We start from the raw sequence: 18,143 nt of genomic DNA, 5'->3' as shown, positions 1-18,143 counted from the left end.
AATTATCATTATTTCTATTAAAAATAAGGGACAAATAAATAAAACTGCCATAAATCATCAATTCGTTAATTAAAACAAAATTAAGAAATGATAATCAAAATTAAAGAAAAATCAATTTATTTCTTTAAGTTCAATAAAATATCGTTTAAAAACGCTTAAATATCATAAAAATTGTCAACATTTGAATTATTACTAGCAGGAATGGAAAAACGATATTTTGAAATGTTGGTAACTGCAACAACAAAGAGTACTTTTTTAGCATCAAAAGTTTTATGTTTCTTAACACATATCGTAATGAAAAAGCTTTTAAAATACATTTTATATTAAAAATAGCATTTCATTTAATATAATAACACAATATTCAAAAACAAAACAAATATCTACAAGCATTACTAACATAAACAAACCAGGAGGAAAATATTTTCCACTAACAAAAAGTACTGCAAAAATACCAAAGCATTGCGGTTTCCAACCCTGTTTGCTAATAAAAATACTACCCTGTTTTCAAATAAACAACGCTGTATCTGCACACTGCAGACTTGTCTGCAAAGGCGTGGCTGTATGCATAAATACCTCCGAGCTGCTTGTCGGCATTTCAGAAAGTGTTTGACAGTTTGCCGTAGTGGTTGTGCGCAAAAAGTTTGTCAGATTAGCATTTTAACTTGTTATAAATTATTTTAAAGATATATTAAAAAAACCAAATACAAAATGAGAGAAATTGTACACATTCAAGCCGGTCAATGCGGAAACCAAATTGGAGCCAAGGTATGTACCACAAATATAATCAATAAATTAGGGAATAGCGTAAATGTTCTGTTAATTTTCTTTAAGTACAAGTTTTTCTTATTATAAAGTGAAAGGCAAATTAGTTTAGAGATTTTCTTTTGAAATTTTAATTGGTTCACTTAACTATTTAAGCATCACTCCGCCATTTTGTTATCTGCAAAATTGTTAGTTTTTACCTTTTTTTGTGTTTTTGCTTATATACACACATATGCCGCTATTTTTATAAAAAGAAATGGTGACGCTATGTTTAAAACTTGTTTTTTTGTGTTTCCTTCCTTCCCCCCTCTATTCTATTGCCTTTGCTAAACCGGCATAGTTGTTATTCATACATAGTTTTTATACAAGGTACAAATTATTGTGTTTAATTTATTATTTTCGAGTTTTTCACTAATAATTAAAATCAATATAACCTAGATGATTTCTGAATTGTTATTTCTTTAGATTTTCAAGTACAGTTGTTGCAAAAAGTGTTGGTTTTTCATACACATTGCAAATTTTTTTCGTCTTTTCTTTCTATGTGATATACATATTAAAATCGTAATCATTTTACTTTGCTGCACAGAAAAAAAATAAGAAATAATACATACAAATGTACAGAGTTTGCTTCTTCTGTATGAATCATGCTAAAAAGAAATAGGAATTGCAAAAAAAAAGAAGTCGTCGTCTAATGTAATAGATTTCTACTTATATATTTTACATATGTACACTATATAAGTAAAGGAAAATACCATTAATGGGTGCGGTTTGGTTTACATCCACTGTGTTATTTTGTCCACAACTTTAAATAGTGAGGGGTAGGACACGACGAGTTGACTGGAAGTAAAACATCTGCATTGGAATGTTGCAAATAATATAAGTGTACATACCCAGTTCTGCAAAGTAAATGTATATAGATAAAACATACATAGTAAATATCCTTTACTTATTAATATTTGAAAAAAGTAACAACACTAGTATACATTTTATTGATTAGATAGCAAATGAAAGATAATGAAGAAAATTGCATTTGCAGTTTATAGATATGAATATTATTTAAATACCAGGTTAATAAAACACTATCAATCAAATATGAATAACTTAAAAACAAAAAGTAAGTTTGAAACAGAAAATTTCATATTCATAAATTCCAGTCAGTATTTTAGTAATAGTTCGGTAAACAGTTTTAAAATTAGAGTCCTAGAACAAACCAAATATTTAGGCATATCATAGGTAGTTTGGAATTACATATTACAATAGATTAGTAGTTTTCTCAAAGATTCTGTGTTAATACCTATAAACAAAGTTTTTGTTTAATTTATTAAGTTATTTACAAATTCGACTATGGAATCGTAAATTTTGCATATCAAAACATTTAAGTAAACAAATATATACTTAAAAACTAGAAACAATCTAGGACTGGCCGTTTGATTAATTAAAATATTAAATTAATCAAAAATATTTCTAAAAACAGCTGCTTTCTCAACTTTTATTTTCTAAACAATTATTTCGTATAACAGATGTTTTTAGGTAACAAGGGTGGGTGTTGCGACAGTTGTCGTCATCATCGTCATAAAATCTTCAATAGACCTTAATTGTTTTTAATAGTTTAAAGTTATTCTTATTAATAAAGAAAAAGAAGAAGGTTAAATGAATTACACTATGGTCGTAAATAAAAGTAAGAAAAGCAGCAGAAACAAACACCATATGGTGGTTTGTTGGTTGGTATGATGACGATGGTGATCTCACTCGACCTTATTAACTACCTCCACAAAACATTCGTTTGTTTGTTAATTGCTTGCGCTTGAATGATTGTGTCATAGCGCGCTTGGCTTTGGAGGTAGAGTAATAAATAGTGTGTGGTAGTAGTGGAAGCGTAGATTTATCAGCGACTTATATGTAGAATATGACATGACAGATGGTTTATAAAAGTAAATAAATAGCGTGTTATTTAGCAATTTAATAGAAAAAGAAACAAACAAAACACTTAAACAGATATACACCCACCCACCTATCTCCATATCCAAGTAGGTTGAGTAGTAGAAACCTTGTTTAAATTTCTTAAGCAGGTTTATTTATGTACATTTGTATGTGTGGGCATATTTAAGACAACATTCGAGAGTAATTGTAGTATATCGCGTCGTCTGACAACCTACATAAACATAAATTGATTGGCCGGCTAAAAGCTGCAAGTTGCTTGCTAGTCAGTCAGCCAACTAAACAACAGCCAAATATGGCACTCTTTAACTTAAAACAAGAAATAAAGTGATGTCAGCAGCAATTAACTGGAAAATGCTTGTGTCAAGTACTAAATTTGTCGTTCATAACATTTGAAGCTATAATAAGAACAAATTGGAAGAGTTTTTTGTGTATGCAATTAACAGACAGCACCACACATAGTACATATTCTATTTGTTTGCAGAAATAAACAAGTATAGTAGTATTCATGTTGTTCATGGAGATTTTGGAAAGTGTATGAAAAAATCAATAGGAGGTGTAGTAAGTTTATAAAAAGGAAAAAGTAGTAGGATGTTGTGAAATATAAAAATGAGTCATAGTTAGGTGTGAGTGAGTTGTTGGACGGTTGCCAAGAAACTGTTCGTGTACTTGCTGTTCAACCCTTAAAAACAAGGACACAGACAACACAAAAAACTGACTCATCATAATTTCCTTTTTTAACAGAACAGAACGGTGCAATAAGTCTGCACAGCTGCATTTCCAAAATATATCTAGAACATTTAGGCGAATACCCTCATGAAACTAATAAATGCATTATGCATACATACACAATCAAACGAAAAATCAATATAACTCATACACTTTCCTCTTTTTTTTCATTTTAGTTCTGGGAAATTATCTCTGATGAACATGGTATCGATGCTACCGGCGCCTATCATGGCGACAGCGATTTACAATTGGAACGCATTAATGTGTATTACAATGAGGCATCTGGTGGCAAATATGTACCTCGTGCCGTTTTGGTCGATTTAGAACCCGGTACCATGGATTCAGTGCGTTCCGGTCCTTTCGGTCAAATCTTCCGCCCAGACAACTTTGTTTTCGGACAATCTGGTGCCGGTAACAACTGGGCCAAGGGTCATTACACAGAAGGCGCAGAGTTGGTCGACTCTGTGTTGGATGTTGTACGCAAAGAAGCCGAATCCTGCGATTGCCTACAAGGTTTCCAATTGACTCACTCGTTGGGCGGTGGTACCGGCTCCGGTATGGGTACTTTGCTCATCTCAAAGATCCGCGAAGAATATCCCGACAGAATCATGAACACATACTCCGTTGTACCTTCCCCCAAAGTATCAGACACAGTTGTAGAACCCTACAATGCCACCCTCTCAGTCCATCAGTTGGTTGAAAACACAGATGAAACCTACTGTATCGACAACGAAGCCTTGTACGACATTTGCTTCCGCACCTTGAAACTAACCACACCCACATACGGTGACTTGAACCATTTGGTCTCGTTGACCATGTCTGGTGTAACCACATGTCTGCGTTTCCCCGGTCAATTGAATGCCGATCTCCGTAAATTGGCCGTCAACATGGTTCCCTTCCCCCGTCTTCACTTTTTCATGCCTGGTTTTGCTCCTCTTACATCCAGAGGCTCCCAACAATACCGTGCTCTTACTGTTCCTGAGCTTACTCAGCAAATGTTTGATGCCAAGAACATGATGGCTGCTTGTGATCCTCGTCATGGTCGCTACTTGACCGTAGCCGCCATCTTCCGTGGACGCATGTCCATGAAGGAAGTCGACGAACAGATGCTTAACATCCAGAACAAGAACAGCTCATACTTTGTTGAATGGATCCCCAATAACGTAAAGACAGCTGTTTGCGACATCCCACCCAGAGGCTTGAAAATGTCTGCCACCTTCATCGGTAACTCCACCGCCATCCAGGAACTCTTCAAACGTATCTCCGAACAATTCACTGCTATGTTCCGCAGAAAAGCTTTCTTGCATTGGTACACTGGTGAGGGTATGGATGAAATGGAATTCACAGAAGCCGAGAGCAACATGAACGATTTGGTCTCTGAATACCAACAATACCAAGAAGCCACCGCCGATGAAGATGCCGAATTCGAAGAAGAACAAGAGGCTGAAGTCGAAGAAAACTAAACTATGTATTTAAAAATAACATCGTAAAAAACAAAACAGAATTCCCCAAGCAAAATCTAAAACAAATTTCGAAAAAATAACAAAATAAAAAAAGAAATGTTCTAATTTAACATTTAACATAACTTTCTAATGACTTTTATTTCCGTTTTTTCTGTTCTCACGCATATGTACATAAGTTCATATGTCGGTCGATATGTATGTATGTATGGATACAAATTGTGTTTTTGTTGGTTTGTTTTTGGGCGTAATAGTTTTGCAAAACTTTCGAATAGAAACTGTGGAGAAAAGAAAGAACTAAACTAAAAGTTTAAAATGTATCGATAAGTACAATATTGAGCCAAAAATAGTAATTAGTAGGGTGCATTGAACTGTCCGTCTTTGGAATTCAATTCCAAATGTGGAACTAAAGTATTTGCACGAATATAAAGTGTAGACAAAATATGACGTAAGACATTTTCAAATTCGCAGGTCGAATTTAGATGTATGTGAGATAGACTGTATTTTTATTATTAAAGGTAAAAGTGCATCGAACTTTTTCATCAAATCATGTTCATAAATATAGATTAGCGGCAAAAGAATGTATTAAATACAAGTATACATATATTCATAAAGATGCAGTAGGAAATTGCAAATCCATGTGTAATTTTGTATATAGTATGGTATTATAATAATATGTACGTGGTAGTTTAAAATGCTAATGAAAAAAATGTGTGACATCATCATATTTTATAAAGACTCAATGTGTATTAGTCATTTGTTTACTAGTTTTTTTATTGGTTTTAGAATTTTTAATAAAAAAATTGGTTAATAAATAGTAAGATCTATTAGGCAAAGGAATTAAAGCAATTTTGTTTATAAAGAATATTAATTTCATGAGATATCATCTATACCGCTTCAGTGGAGCCTTAGAATCACTTTCTTATTCCATTAAGCTATATACATATGTACGTTTGGCAGTTTGTCCATATAAACTATAAACAGACTAGTCATGTAAACCTTGTTTGCAAAGTACACGTCGCAAATTTTCAAAATACATACTCTATGAAATTTGTTGCATATGAAGGCTTTAAAGTTTTAACTAAAAAAATTAAGACCAAAGAAATATTTCTATGCTTTTACCTATTCTCCAAGCAATGTTCTTCGGGATTATCGTTAGTTTTAAATACATATTAAGAATTTATGTTGAAAAGTTTAGAAAAATCTAAACTCCTCAGAATTTCTCAATTATAAATAATTTCTTAGATTTTTATTAAATTAGATCTCTAAAATACGTCTATTTATTTATTCATTCATTTGGCAGATTAATACAGTTTTGCTGTATTCATGCAAATTTGACTGAAAAAATCGCACATAACCATGTATTTTTTAAATGATTGACCATAAGCGGTGATGTTAATTTAGTTTTTTTTTCTCAAACTGTCCAGTGATTTTGAAAGCAAGTTTGTATTATAATTGTAGTGATTTTTGGTGCTACCAGATTTGTCGATATTTTACTATAAAAAGCTAGACCAGATATAACCATTTCAAATTTTAATTTCTATTTTACCTTTTTGTTTCTTAACCCAAAGAAAACATCAACAAAATACATTACTTTCTTATTTATCAAAAAAGTAAAGTTAGAAAACAATTAAATATTTTGATTAAATACCCTTTAATATGGCAACTCATTAAAAGTTTTATTTACATTTAATATGAGTCACCCAGTTGAACAAAATATCTCTACAATTTATATAAATTTCATTTAAATTTAAATAAATAAAGAAATTAAACTTGAAACAAATATTATGCTTTAAATAAATCCTCATTTAAAAGAATAAAAAAAAAAAACATACATAAATTAATAAACAAGCTATTTTTGAAATTACAAAGGCAAACAACGAATATCAAAGTAAAGCAACTGTCAAATAATTTGAGTACTTGCATATGTGTGTGCGTGTGTATGTACATATTCAAATGACAGCTAATTGTGTTATCTTTTCATTTTTTTCATAAATCTATTAATTTGATGTGAAACAATTTATTTTACTACCTTTGACTAATTCGTAATAAAATTCAGCAATAATTATATGTTCTTAAAGAAGTAGTAATGAATTCATTTCAACGTGATAGTGTGCAGTTCTTAAAGCCAGGTATGTAGTATTTATTATTGTGCTTAATAAAACGAAAATATTCTCAAGAATCCTCCATATGCAAGAATAAATTTTGTTTATAGAACAAAACTCGCGGCCATAGAAAAAAGTGAATAGTACTATTAGCTTATAACTACCACCATTAATTGTTGATTCAGATTTGGATAAATTAAATAGAGAAACTGTTCATACGGAAACATATGGACCACCGTTTTAATAACTGTTATAAGGGCAAATCAAACGTTTAAATTTGCTACTAACAACTATGACGTAAACTGACAAACAATTAGCTCAAGTAGATCAACTGGGTGTACAACACCCGACTATGTATAGAATTAGTCAACATACATATATACATATGTAATTAAATGAACACTACTAACGTTGTAAATTTCTATAATATAGAAAATTTTATGACCATAGACCGATCTACACTTATTTATTTATGTCCCAAGACCACAGAATTTTTAAAATTATGTTTAGTTTAATTTGGAATATAAACTGGCAGGGCAATTAAAAAATATATTAAAATCATTAGTAATACTTTAGTAAAAAATGAATGAACCCATTTCAATTGCAGATAACGAAGAAGAGTTATTAGCCGGCTATCAGAATATAAGGCATACTAACCCTTCGGACGTCTCAGATAAGAAAAAAGCTAAAAATAATATTGTTTTCTGTATCGAAAAATATCAAATAACTATACTAGCGACAGAATTTGGTATAGGGACTCTAGAGTTGCCTCAGGTAAATAAATAAATTACACTATATCAACTAATTAATTAACTTTTGAGATTAAGCAAGCAAATACAGAAAGAATGAAAAGACATGACCGAATTTGTTCGACTCGTTATGAGAAGTTTCACTTGTAGGCAGGAATGATTTAAAGTAATTTAATCTATATGGAAGTGTGTATATATTTGGATTATTTATTTCTGTTTCAGATCACAATACAAACATTTTAATTGCCATTTAGCATCTTCTCTACTACGAGTAAAACACTCTCAGTTCTTTTGTATTAAGATTGTTAAACCGTAACGATTATTAAAAGTGCAAGGCAATCTGTAAAAATACGATTAATCGATCAAAACTATTGACTGACTCACTTGCCACTCGCAATAATTTAAAAGTGCAAAAAATGGTGGGCCCAAGTAGTCAAATCAGTAAACTTTTACTGGGACTTTTAATAGCTCTGATTATTTTCTATATATACATGGATGTCCAGCTGTACCTGCGTATACAAAATTATCCCTTAGAAAGAAATTATCACTTTAACACAACTACAATCACCACCAATAACGCCAATACCGCCACCGATATACCTCAGCGTAGTGATGTGACGTATGAGTCGGAAACCTGGCTGTCCTGTGAACTAAATCCCTTGTGCCATGTAACGGTCAAAGCTATACTTTTGGATCACACCAATCATTACTTATTTGCCCCCTTGGCCACGATATTTGACAATATTATTGGATTTTCCCGTTCCACTTTTATTACGGCCAACATGATATCATTTTTCCACGTGGGAGTAGCTTGTGTAGCTGGAAAACTAGTGTCGTCCGATAGCTTGGGCTACAGACGACTAGGTGTAGTTATGTTCCAGTTTCGCACATTTCTAGATGACTTGGATGGTCATGTGGCGCGCGTAAAGAAAAATATACGAGGTGAACGCTCCGAAGTAGGAACAACAGGATATTATGTTGATGGCATTTGTGATGGCTTAGGCTGTATAGCTCTTATTCTGGGCATGTTTTTCTACCTGAAAAACAATCCACCAAGACGAGGCTATCTTCAGTTGCCCATGGTCGACACTCGGGTGTCGGACGCTCCAACAAAGACTAAACTAAAGCCCACCACTCGAAAGGTAGCCAAGAAAGTGATAAGTTTTACGGGTCAACTGCTTCTCAGCTCCACAGCTTGGAATCGGTATATCGCTGTTTATCAAAATATGCTCGAGAGTAATGATGTAACGCCCCTGCAACTATCTCGCCAACAAATTGTCTTCAAGTCCACGTGGTTCTTTTGCATTGCTTGGCTGTGGCGTATCGTCAATGTTCACTCGCTTTTACATTGTGTCCTGCTCAGCATTTTCTGCGACAAACTGTGGGAATTCCTTAAGGCCATCCAGTATAGCGGCTATGTAATATTGCTGGTATGCATTTGTATAACGGAAATGCATCTATTGGAAGCACATAACTTTATATTTAATGCCGGTGGCGGTGGCAGCACTAATATAACATCATTTTGATAAATAGTTTAGAGATTCTTATTTTATATTTTTATTATCATTATTATTACTACTACTCTATTATAATGTATGTATTATTTCTTTTTTTATTTTTATTTCCTACTAATTAAAAGAAAAGTGTTATAAATGTAAAATCATCTGAGTGTAAATTACTGTATTTTTTTGGTTTTGCTTACGTCTATGAATGTACCTACAATAAGAACAGCAACTACAATCAATTATTCCGGGTGTATTCTTTTGTTGTGGGAATGTTTAAAGATGGGGTTTCAAAAGTTCAAATAAAACAAAGCAAGGAAAATTTCGAAAACAATTCGGTTATGTCTTTTCTCCTTTGGATTTGCTATATTCCAATTGGATCGTGTTTGTACTATACTTGTATGTTGTGTTTATTCGTTTTAGTATTTAGAAGATTTGGGTTGGACACAAAAAGGTAATATAGCGGTAATCGATCACAATAATGATGAAGCTCAAACTGAAATGTTCACTGCTAACCCTTATGAAAATGCAGATTTTCGCAAAATCAATGTAAGTTACAAATAATTATTGTTGTAACTTATTTGTATTAACAAACTTCCACATATTTCTATGCAAACTCAGTACATTTCAAATGAAAAATTCTTAAAAGAACTTTTTTTGGATCCTATACTCACGAATTATGGTGTTATATTAGTGAACAATGTTCACAGACGTCATGTTTTGACGGATACCGTTTTGGCTTTATTGAAAAAGATTGTTAGAAAACGTTCTACATTGAAAATTGTATTGGTATCGAATACAAAAGAAGCTAATTTTTTCGCCGACTATTTTAATACACACAAGCGCAACAAAAGCCAGCAACTTACTTGTGCTGTGCTATCGATCGATGATGTAGATCAAAAGCAGTCTATATTTTATCTACAAACTCCTTGCCCGGACTATATCAGCAAATCGATTGATACTCTGAGGAATATTCATCAGAAACAGCCATTAGATGGTGATGTATTAGTGTATTTAGCTGATGACGATGAAATTAATCAAGCCATAGAATTGTTAAAAAATTACATCAACATGGATCACATTAAAAATGTCAATTATTTTAAGTTATCGCATGTTAATGGAGAAAAACAGTCCGTATTTTTTCCCAAACAAGCGGGTAAACGTAATGTCATATTCACTAAGGACTTGCATCAGGATTCGGTAACTCAAGATCGTATTAGCTATGGTAAAATAAAAATGCTAAAGCCTGTCTTTTCTTTGGTAACAATTCAACTTTTTTACAGTGATCGATTGCGGATTTATGCAGTTGAATTGGTTTCAGGCTGAAAGTAATAAGAGTCGTAAAATAACTGTACCGGTAAGTAAATTTGTGGCCGAATTAAGAGCTAGTTGGAGAAATAAATATAGGACTGCCAAAGTTTTTCGTCTTTATACCAAAGAGGATTTTAACAATCTGCCAGAGAGATCAGTTGCCAAAATGCGTAGAACAGATTTGTGTTCAGTTATTTTGTATTTAAAAACTTTAGCTGTGGATAATATATTACGCTTTGATTTTCCTTCTCCTCCTCCAGCAAAAAATGTACTTTCGGCATTGGAAACTTTGTATGCTTTAGGTAATCCTCTTGGAAAAAATATACAAAAACAAATTAACTTAATTAATTAATGCTTTCAACCATTTGCAGGTGCCTTAGACGATCAAGGTCAATTAACTAATCCCCTAGGCTTCTTCATGGCCGATGCACCCTTCTGTCCACGTTTAAGTAAAGCACTATTTAATTCCATAGAATTCCAGTGCTCCGAAGAGATTCTAACAATAGTTGCAATGTTGCAATTGGAATCGGTATTTATAATTACCACTAATCATATGGCCGATAGTCACAAACAGGTGGCCCGACGAGCATTTGAAGCTGCTGAAGGAGATCTAATAACACTATTAAATGTCTACACGGCATTTGTTGAAAACGATAAAAGTAAGGAATTTTGCCGGAAATACTATTTGAATTATCGCAGTTTAATGCGTGCTCATAAGCTGCGTAATTATTTTGCTAGTACTTTACTAAATAAATATAAAATGTCCCTGATTTCATGCCACGGAGATGTTGAAAGAATACTAAAATGTATCGCTTCTAGCTATTTCATGAACGTGGCTTATCTACATGCTTCTGGAGTCTACCGGGGATTGCGTTGTAAAACTGATCTCTATATAGATCGAGATTCGGCGATTTATAGTCTGTCTCAACCAAAATATTTGATTTATTGTAATCTCTATGAAAATACAAAGACTTTTATGAATAATGTAACAGTTATTAAGGAAGAATGGTTGTCTGAACTAGCTCCACACTATTATGAAACTAAATAATCCGGAAACTACCTACCTTTCTTTTCGCCGTTCAAATAAAAGCTTTCAATGATATTTTTTAGAATTTATGGGTGTTTTATTAAATGCAATGGTAATGTTTTTCTTTGTTTTTTTTCTCTTTTGGGATACGGCTTGCTCTGTAAGTGCCAGTATGTTCTTTTGTTTTTGTTGATTTCTTTTTTAATTATTAATTATTGCAATTCAATCGTGTTATGCAATATAAATTTGTATTGTATATTATTTTAATGTTGTGTTTGTGTTTAATAAAATTTGACAAATGTTTTAAATTGCTGATGTTATTAATTACTTTGAAAGCGTTTGTTTTGTTGTTTTTTCTCTTGATTTACACTCTAGATGATGTTTGTTGATGTTTCTTGCCCCATATGTGCGCACTTTTAAAGTAAAATTTTGTTTTTTTTTTCTGTTTTCTTTCGTTCTATATAATATTTATATATATGTATATACAATAATATGTGATGGGCTAGGGTAATTGTAAGTTGTTTGATTTAGTTAGGCGGATTGCGGGTACTGTCGCTGTTGGGTATATACAAAGGTACTGCGGAAGTGTATGCAGAAGGCCGTTGGTAAGTGTCATCAGCCACACCGTTCATTGAGAATTCGTCCACCTGCAAAAGTGAAATTTTAAAATTAATAATTGATGGTTCTAGAGTCCAATGTTAAAAATTTCAAGGTATTCGAAGTTTTTATGTTCGATTTAGAAAGATACCATTTGTCGGAGCATTTGTGGGTCTTGGCAAGGTCGTTGCTGTTGTTGTTGCTGCTGCTGTTGTTGGGTTTGTTGATCCTGGTCTTTGTTGCGGCCGGAACTGTTGGTTCCTCTTTGTATGGTTCGATCTTCGTAACGTGTACGTCCCTGTGATGCCATAGGCCTGTTCAGTGTACTATTCGAGTTGTTGGGCGAATGAGCAGATGCACTGTGTGAATCGATGAACTTTGTTAGGAAGTCTTGTTCCTTCCAACCGTGCTTCTTGTAAACGTCTCGCAACTCATGATGCTGCCACATTGTAAACAAGACCTGACTAGCGAACTTATTAACACAAGATGTGTACTTCTGGCGATGATTTGTAATATTCATGAGACGCTCCACGCCACCAGCATCAAGTAGCGACCTAGAGAATTCAGCGTTTTTCTTAATAACCTCATTGATGGTGGCCAACACGGCAGTTATGGTGTCATCGGAGGTGTTTTGATCGTGCTGGGGATTGCCGGAGGGCAACTTTTGTACTAGGTCCCGCATTGCATACTTTCCGATTAACTCTTTATTCCTCTGGTCAATTGCTAAATTGCGCAAAGCTGTAGCCACGGCACATACCACTCGATCGACTTCCATGCGCAAAAGTTCCACAAGAATGGGTAGACCTTTCTCTTTGCGAACGGCGGCCCGTATGTCTATGCTGGGTTGCCAGTAACAGGCCGATAAATTTTGTATTGCACCTGCTGCGGCCTCTAGGGTCTCAGGATTGGAGCAGCTCTGTAGCAGAGCCAGATAATATTGCACCACCTCGGGCTGCCACAAATGTTCGTATCCTTTCAGAGGTCCTCGATTCGCAGAATCCGATGTGTTTTTTGTTGAACCAGACTGGGCACCGACGCTTTCATTCTGTTGTTCCAATTGAGCTTGAGCTTTCTTCTTTTTGCTAGTGCCAAAGCAACCAAGATTTTCACCTGCAATGAAATTCAGACGAAACTAATGATTTGGTCAATTTTATTTAAGTACAATATATTTACCCTTAGTAGACGATAAAGCTCTAGTGGGTACTGAAATTGGTTGCTTATCATAGTTGGGATCCTCTACCTCCTGACAACGATACGATAAATTGCGCAGAATGCACACACAATTCTCAACGGTCTTATTACTAATATTGTTCTTCTCGATGGCTTGACGTACCACGTATAGCAGACATTCTACCAAGTGGTCACAATTTCGCAATTGCGTTCTAGCGTATTCGCCAGCTGAGCTGACATTGCGCAAAACGCCAGATGCATTGCGAAATACTGTAGAAAAGCAAGTTTCGCCGGGACATACTGGATCCCAGCCGGAATGTGGATGAATTATATTACTGACAACAGCTGCTAAGCACTCGTCAATGATGAAACGTTTAATGTCCTCACAAGACGACATATTCCATAGAACTCCCGTCACCAATTCTCTCACCTCAGATTCTTGTGTACGACACAATAAATTGACCAGTGCCGCCAAACCACCGGCATTTTTAATTTCACGTTTATTTTCATCATTTTGCCGTCCATAAGACAAGTTACGCAGAGCGCCGCAAGCATTCCTACAATAAAATTCATATTAACACCGACACATGCAGTATGACAGTTAAGTTTAAAGGACTTACTTGTAAATCTCTGGTGCTTCGTAAGACAATAGCCTAATTAGGGGAGGTATACCACCTAGAATACGAGTTCGTTGTTTGATGGGATCATCCATGTAACATAAATGCTGCAAGTAGGCGGCTGCATTGGCTTTAATTGCATTGTTTGGATTATTTAAAAAACTAATGACTTCCGATAGGTTGGGATCACGCCATCGCATAGTTGAACAAATGTCGCTGCATGAACCGTCCACGATTTCGTCCTTTCCACCATTGCGCATATGTTGGGAGACGACGCCAAACGAACTAATCGTAAGCTGTGACATTTTATTTTGAAAATCGTGGGCATCTTCAAAGCCCTGCTGTGCCAGACCCATAGCACTCGCAACCTCAGCCCCATTTCGATTGTCGTCGAACATAGGTGGCCGCGAGACATACGCGTTTTGTTTGGCACTTACCGAAGGCATAACATAATTGGCTTCCGAAACATAGCCATACGCTACTGGTGTGTCTTCTCCATATTGCGATTCCGAGGGAAACGGAATAACTGGATTAATGCCATATTCCGACATCTCCTCATATTGCGATGGCTGCATGTACCGCAGATTCGAGGCCATCATGGCACCCTGATCAGTGGGTACACCAACAGCGGCATTGAGCTCCTGCACCGAACTGGTTAAATTACTTTGTGAACCAAGTATTTTGGCCGAGGCATGATCGGTGCGATAAGAACACTGAGAGCCCATGCGGCCTACAGACATACCGGCTGGGCCTTTTGTAGCATATAGTGGAGCATTCGGGTACACTGTGGTATACTGACCATATTCCTGCATTGGTGCATTTTGACCATCAAAATCTGCCTCGTCAGGAATACATACCGAGGGCTCCATTCTGTCTATACTGCTGCAGTATTCAATATTCAATTTCAAAGTGAATCTCCTCCCTCCGGTTTAATTACTTTAACTTTGTTGTCCCAACACACAAAATTTTATAAATTCACTTGTCGTCTAAAATGAAATAAAAATTGTAATCGAATATTGAACAAAAATTATATTTGTTTATTCACTACAGGAAACTCGAGTTATTTTACACTGCTCATTCCAGGATACGTTAGGGGGCGTGTTTTTTATTTGAGCAAAATTTTTTTAGTTATTCAGTAAAATGTATCGTTGTTTTTAATGAGACTACTTTTTAACAAATTGTAGTTCGATGCAATTTTTGCAAAATGCGTAAATGCATTTACAATGGCATTTGGTGCCATCGTTCGTCGTCTATGTATAATATGAAATTGAAAAATTTGGGCGTAAAACGTCAAATGTTGCAAGATGAAATTGAAGAAGAACAAGCAGCAGCAGCACAAAAAGACGACGAACGAGACAACGAGCAAAATTTACCACCGCAGCACAAAAATGTTTTTTTCTTTTTTCTACAATTCAACGTTGAAAGTACCCAACATACATTCAGTCATACATATGGATATAGGAATGAATATAAATGTTCGTTAGCACATACTTTCATACACATGTACATTAGACAAGCCCTTAGAGAAATACATTTCCGTTGGATGTGTATTATTCTATTATATGAAGCAACATTTAAGGCCAATTGGAAATTGATTGAAAATTTGTTCAAACAATTTTAGATCTTCAAAAAAAGTTTCTTAAAAAGCATTTTTTAAACCAGCATTTATGGTTTTTAAGGGCCACTCTAATGTACATAAGTATTTACACTACATACTTACAAACATGCATATTTACATGTACGCAGTGTATTCGTCGTTGTATAATATTGATTTTTTTCAAAAAGTCCGAGAACATGAACATTTTCTTTTTACAAACATTTTTACATACATATTCATATTTCACTTGATCTGATTGTGTATAGGTTTTATATATTTACAAAAATTTCTCAATGATAAATGAAACCTTTGTGTCCAAAGGATAGATTTCTTTTTTGATTTTCAATTGAATAGTAAAAGAATTTGCAATTAACTTTCACTACGATTAGCTATTGTTTTGACCGCACCTGTACATATGTATATACATTTATATACATACATGAATACATATAGTATGTAGACACGGCGATGTTTTCCAATTAATAATACTTACACATTTAAAACTACTTTGCAATTTATTTTCTGCAATTTTTTCTCAATTTTGTATCAATATATCTTCAAAAACATATCTCGTCCATTTTCAATATTTTTTTTGCTATTTTTTGTTTTCTTTCTTTATAAATTTATGTATTAGTCTCTTCAAAAAGTACACAAAGAAAAAAATTGAGACGCTAGTTACTGTTCACTAAAAATGTCAAATAGATGACAGTTGGCAGAGAGTCTCACACAGCACAAAGAAATTTTACATTTGTAACAATATGGCAATCTTGCAAAGTTTTTTTATTCTATAAAAACCGAATAAATTTAATTAAGACTCGAGTTTACGTGTTCGAATCCTGTTCTTAAACAGAAAAATTTCACCTTTTTTATATTGCAATTGCTAACTATACTTTCTGGCTGTTTCACAATAACGAAACAATACTTTTTTCTTATACATATGTATATAATATATACTATATATATATTAAAAACAAACTTTGTTTTTCTCTTAATATACAATTTTCGGAAAGCCGGTCTTTAGCGCAAAGATGTACTCAATAACGGTTTTTATAATAATGCAGATTTTGCATATCAAAATATTTTGGGTTACCGTTTTATGTGTTAAAATTTAACTTTGAAGTTTTGTTACTCCAAATCTCAAAAATAAATAAAACAAAAAAAAAATTTTAATTTTTTTATTTTCAAAATCAATTATTATTATTTTAGATTATTAATCTAACGATTAATAAATGCATAAGATTTATATTGAATTTTCATCAGAATAGAAATTATTTGGGAATATTTATTTTTATTTTTTTATTATATTCTTACAAAAATGTAACAATTATTTTAACGTGTAATGTATTGTAAAAAACTCCTTAAATACAACTCTGTTTATGATATGGTAACACAATTAAATATTTTTCTGATTGTCCATATTTTAGCAAATATTTTGTGTGAGAGTGGTTGTTTTGTGGCAACACTGGTTACCAACACTTTACGAATACATGAAAATCAAATATGGCGGATGCTTTACTGTGAAGTGGAGAATTTCTCAGTGTGCGTACGGAAAAGTCATAGTTTAAAAGTGAATAAATATAAAAATTTGTTAGAATTTTGTTTAACGCTTAAGATCTAATGTAAGTGAAGTGTTAATTAAAATAAAATTTATGAAAACTTGCAAAAATACCTCGGAAAAACTGAAAAGAAAAAATCGGAACCCCGACTACAACTACAACCAAGGTTTTTCTTAGCACACACACACACAATCTTGAAAACTTGCAATCTACAGAGGCTCTTTCACATATACACCTACATACATACGTACGTATGTATATATAAATATGCATATATAAATATGTATATATATCGAACTATGGATGTATATATATACTTATAACCATATACATATTTTCTTCATCATATCTGGTGTAAAATTTGTATTATTAATAAATCTTGGCTGCTATGCGGCTATGAAAAGTTTTTATTAAAGTTATCAAATCGTTTTGTGCAAAAGTCCCCATCGAAAATAGTTAATGGTGGTTGGTATATTACTATGGATTAGGTCACTACTCGTTCTGGACACTCATGATAATGACAGAAACAAACTAACTTAAATAACAATCAAAAAGTGTTTTAATCAATTCGTCGTGTACTAAAAGATATTAAATAAAATACATATAAACCATCGATTATAAAAAGTACTTTGAAAATTATTAAGTGGTGATATCTCTTTTTTTGTTAAATAGCAAACTACCTCGGTTTTTCGTGTGATGGTGAAGTAACAAAAAAAAAAAAAAAGAAAGAAAATTATTACGTTTCATTTTCTTCTTAACCATTCGTTGACGTTATAAATTGTGTAGTTGTGTGTTTTTTTATTGTGTGTATACAACGACCCGAACCAATGATGATAGTTTTATTTCAGCTTTTTGTTTAATAAAAGAAAATCCAAAAAAATAAAAAGAAAAAATTAAGAAAACATTATTGCAAAAAAAGAAGTTAGAAAACAATTAACGAAAAAAAAAAGAAAAAAGTCAGACAGATATCGTTTATTTTTCTAAATATAAAAATTATTAAATACAAGCAGCACAGTAAGTAAA

General features: G+C 33.3%; 4 protein-coding genes across 21 annotated transcripts in view; 3 read left to right on the top strand and 1 right to left on the bottom strand.

Moving 5' to 3' along the window:
* Positions 1-542: 542 nt before the first annotated feature.
* LOC119600594 (tubulin beta-1 chain) lies at positions 543-5,014 on the top strand. The gene is made up of 2 exons (XM_037950923.1): positions 543-765; positions 3,606-5,014. Exons 1-2 carry the CDS (start codon positions 709-711, stop codon positions 4,890-4,892), a joined length of 1,344 nt encoding a protein of 447 aa, XP_037806851.1. The 5' UTR covers positions 543-708; the 3' UTR covers positions 4,893-5,014.
* A 1,673-nt stretch (positions 5,015-6,687) lies between these two features.
* Positions 6,688-11,668, top strand: LOC119600681 (ceramide phosphoethanolamine synthase). 3 transcript variants are annotated; one of them, XM_037951105.1, is made up of 6 exons: positions 6,688-7,021; positions 7,602-7,768; positions 9,669-9,794; positions 9,867-10,470; positions 10,529-10,858; positions 10,928-11,668. In XM_037951105.1, the coding sequence occupies exons 1-6, from the start codon at positions 6,979-6,981 to the stop codon at positions 11,602-11,604; spliced, it is 1,947 nt and encodes a 648-aa protein (XP_037807033.1). In that variant the 5' UTR covers positions 6,688-6,978; the 3' UTR covers positions 11,605-11,668. The 3 variants fall into 3 exon arrangements, with proteins under 3 accessions (XP_037807033.1, XP_037807034.1, XP_037807036.1); XM_037951106.1 differs by lacking the exons at positions 7,602-7,768; positions 9,669-9,794; positions 9,867-10,470; positions 10,529-10,858; positions 10,928-11,668 and adding an exon at positions 7,966-9,490 and having other exon boundaries at positions 6,803-7,021; XM_037951108.1 differs by lacking the exons at positions 6,688-7,021; positions 9,669-9,794; positions 9,867-10,470; positions 10,529-10,858; positions 10,928-11,668 and adding an exon at positions 7,966-9,490.
* Positions 11,659-16,263, bottom strand: LOC119600680 (catenin delta-2). Of its 2 annotated transcripts, none has more exons than XM_037951104.1 (5): positions 16,058-16,263; positions 13,971-14,953; positions 13,354-13,907; positions 12,332-13,290; positions 11,659-12,230 (listed from the first exon to the last, which is right to left on the bottom strand). In XM_037951104.1, the coding sequence occupies exons 2-5, from the start codon at positions 14,834-14,836 to the stop codon at positions 12,111-12,113; spliced, it is 2,499 nt and encodes an 832-aa protein (XP_037807032.1). In that variant the 5' UTR covers positions 14,837-14,953; positions 16,058-16,263; the 3' UTR covers positions 11,659-12,110. The 2 variants fall into 2 exon arrangements, with proteins under 2 accessions (XP_037807032.1, XP_037807031.1); XM_037951103.1 differs by having other exon boundaries at positions 11,659-12,233; positions 16,058-16,251.
* A 726-nt stretch (positions 16,264-16,989) lies between these two features.
* Positions 16,990-18,143, top strand: part of LOC119600595 (serine/threonine-protein kinase MARK2) — a 38,797-nt gene continuing 37,643 nt past the window's right edge. For 5 of the 15 annotated variants that reach the window (XM_037950939.1, XM_037950940.1, XM_037950965.1 and 2 more), the window contains exon 1: positions 17,040-17,183. The gene's annotated coding sequence lies outside the window, so the exon portion shown is untranslated. Of the gene's footprint in view, positions 17,368-18,091; positions 18,135-18,143 lie in introns of those variants that run through there. The other 10 variants (XM_037950967.1, XM_037950936.1, XM_037950963.1 and 7 more) reach the window with 9 other exon arrangements.

The sequence above is a fragment of the Lucilia sericata genome, unplaced genomic scaffold (assembly GCF_015586225.1).
Source record: "Lucilia sericata isolate MDLA Ls3-8-SP2 unplaced genomic scaffold, ASM1558622v1 Contig000118F_arrow, whole genome shotgun sequence".
Lineage (NCBI taxonomy): Eukaryota > Metazoa > Arthropoda > Insecta > Diptera > Calliphoridae > Lucilia > Lucilia sericata.
The sequence above is the reverse complement of the archived record's forward strand: the minus strand, read 5'-3'. Positions and strand labels throughout refer to the sequence as shown.

What these genes read in the sequence shown, in the direction of transcription:
- LOC119600681 (XM_037951105.1), top strand. Translation starts at nt 6,979, where the DNA reads ATGAATTCATTTCAACGTGATAGTGTGCAGTTCTTAAAGCCAG. An exon ending in CAGATTTTCGCAAAATCAAT is followed by an intron (nt 9,795 to 9,866) that starts GTAAGTTACAAA and finishes ATGCAAACTCAG; the next exon opens with TACATTTCAAATGAAAAATT. An exon ending in GGAAACTTTGTATGCTTTAG is followed by an intron (nt 10,859 to 10,927) that starts GTAATCCTCTTG and finishes AACCATTTGCAG; the next exon opens with GTGCCTTAGACGATCAAGGT.
- LOC119600594 (XM_037950923.1), top strand. Translation starts at nt 709, where the DNA reads ATGAGAGAAATTGTACACATTCAAGCCGGTCAATGCGGAAACCAAATT. An exon ending in GAAACCAAATTGGAGCCAAG is followed by an intron (nt 766 to 3,605) that starts GTATGTACCACA and finishes TTTTCATTTTAG; the next exon opens with TTCTGGGAAATTATCTCTGA.
- LOC119600680 (XM_037951103.1), bottom strand. Translation starts at nt 14,836, where the DNA reads ATGGAGCCCTCGGTATGTATTCCTGACGAGGCAGATTTTGATGGTCAA. An exon ending in AGCTTTATCGTCTACTAAGG is followed by an intron (nt 13,291 to 13,353) that starts GTAAATATATTG and finishes ATTTCATTGCAG; the next exon opens with GTGAAAATCTTGGTTGCTTT. An exon ending in CACAAATGCTCCGACAAATG is followed by an intron (nt 12,234 to 12,331) that starts GTATCTTTCTAA and finishes ATTTCACTTTTG; the next exon opens with CAGGTGGACGAATTCTCAAT.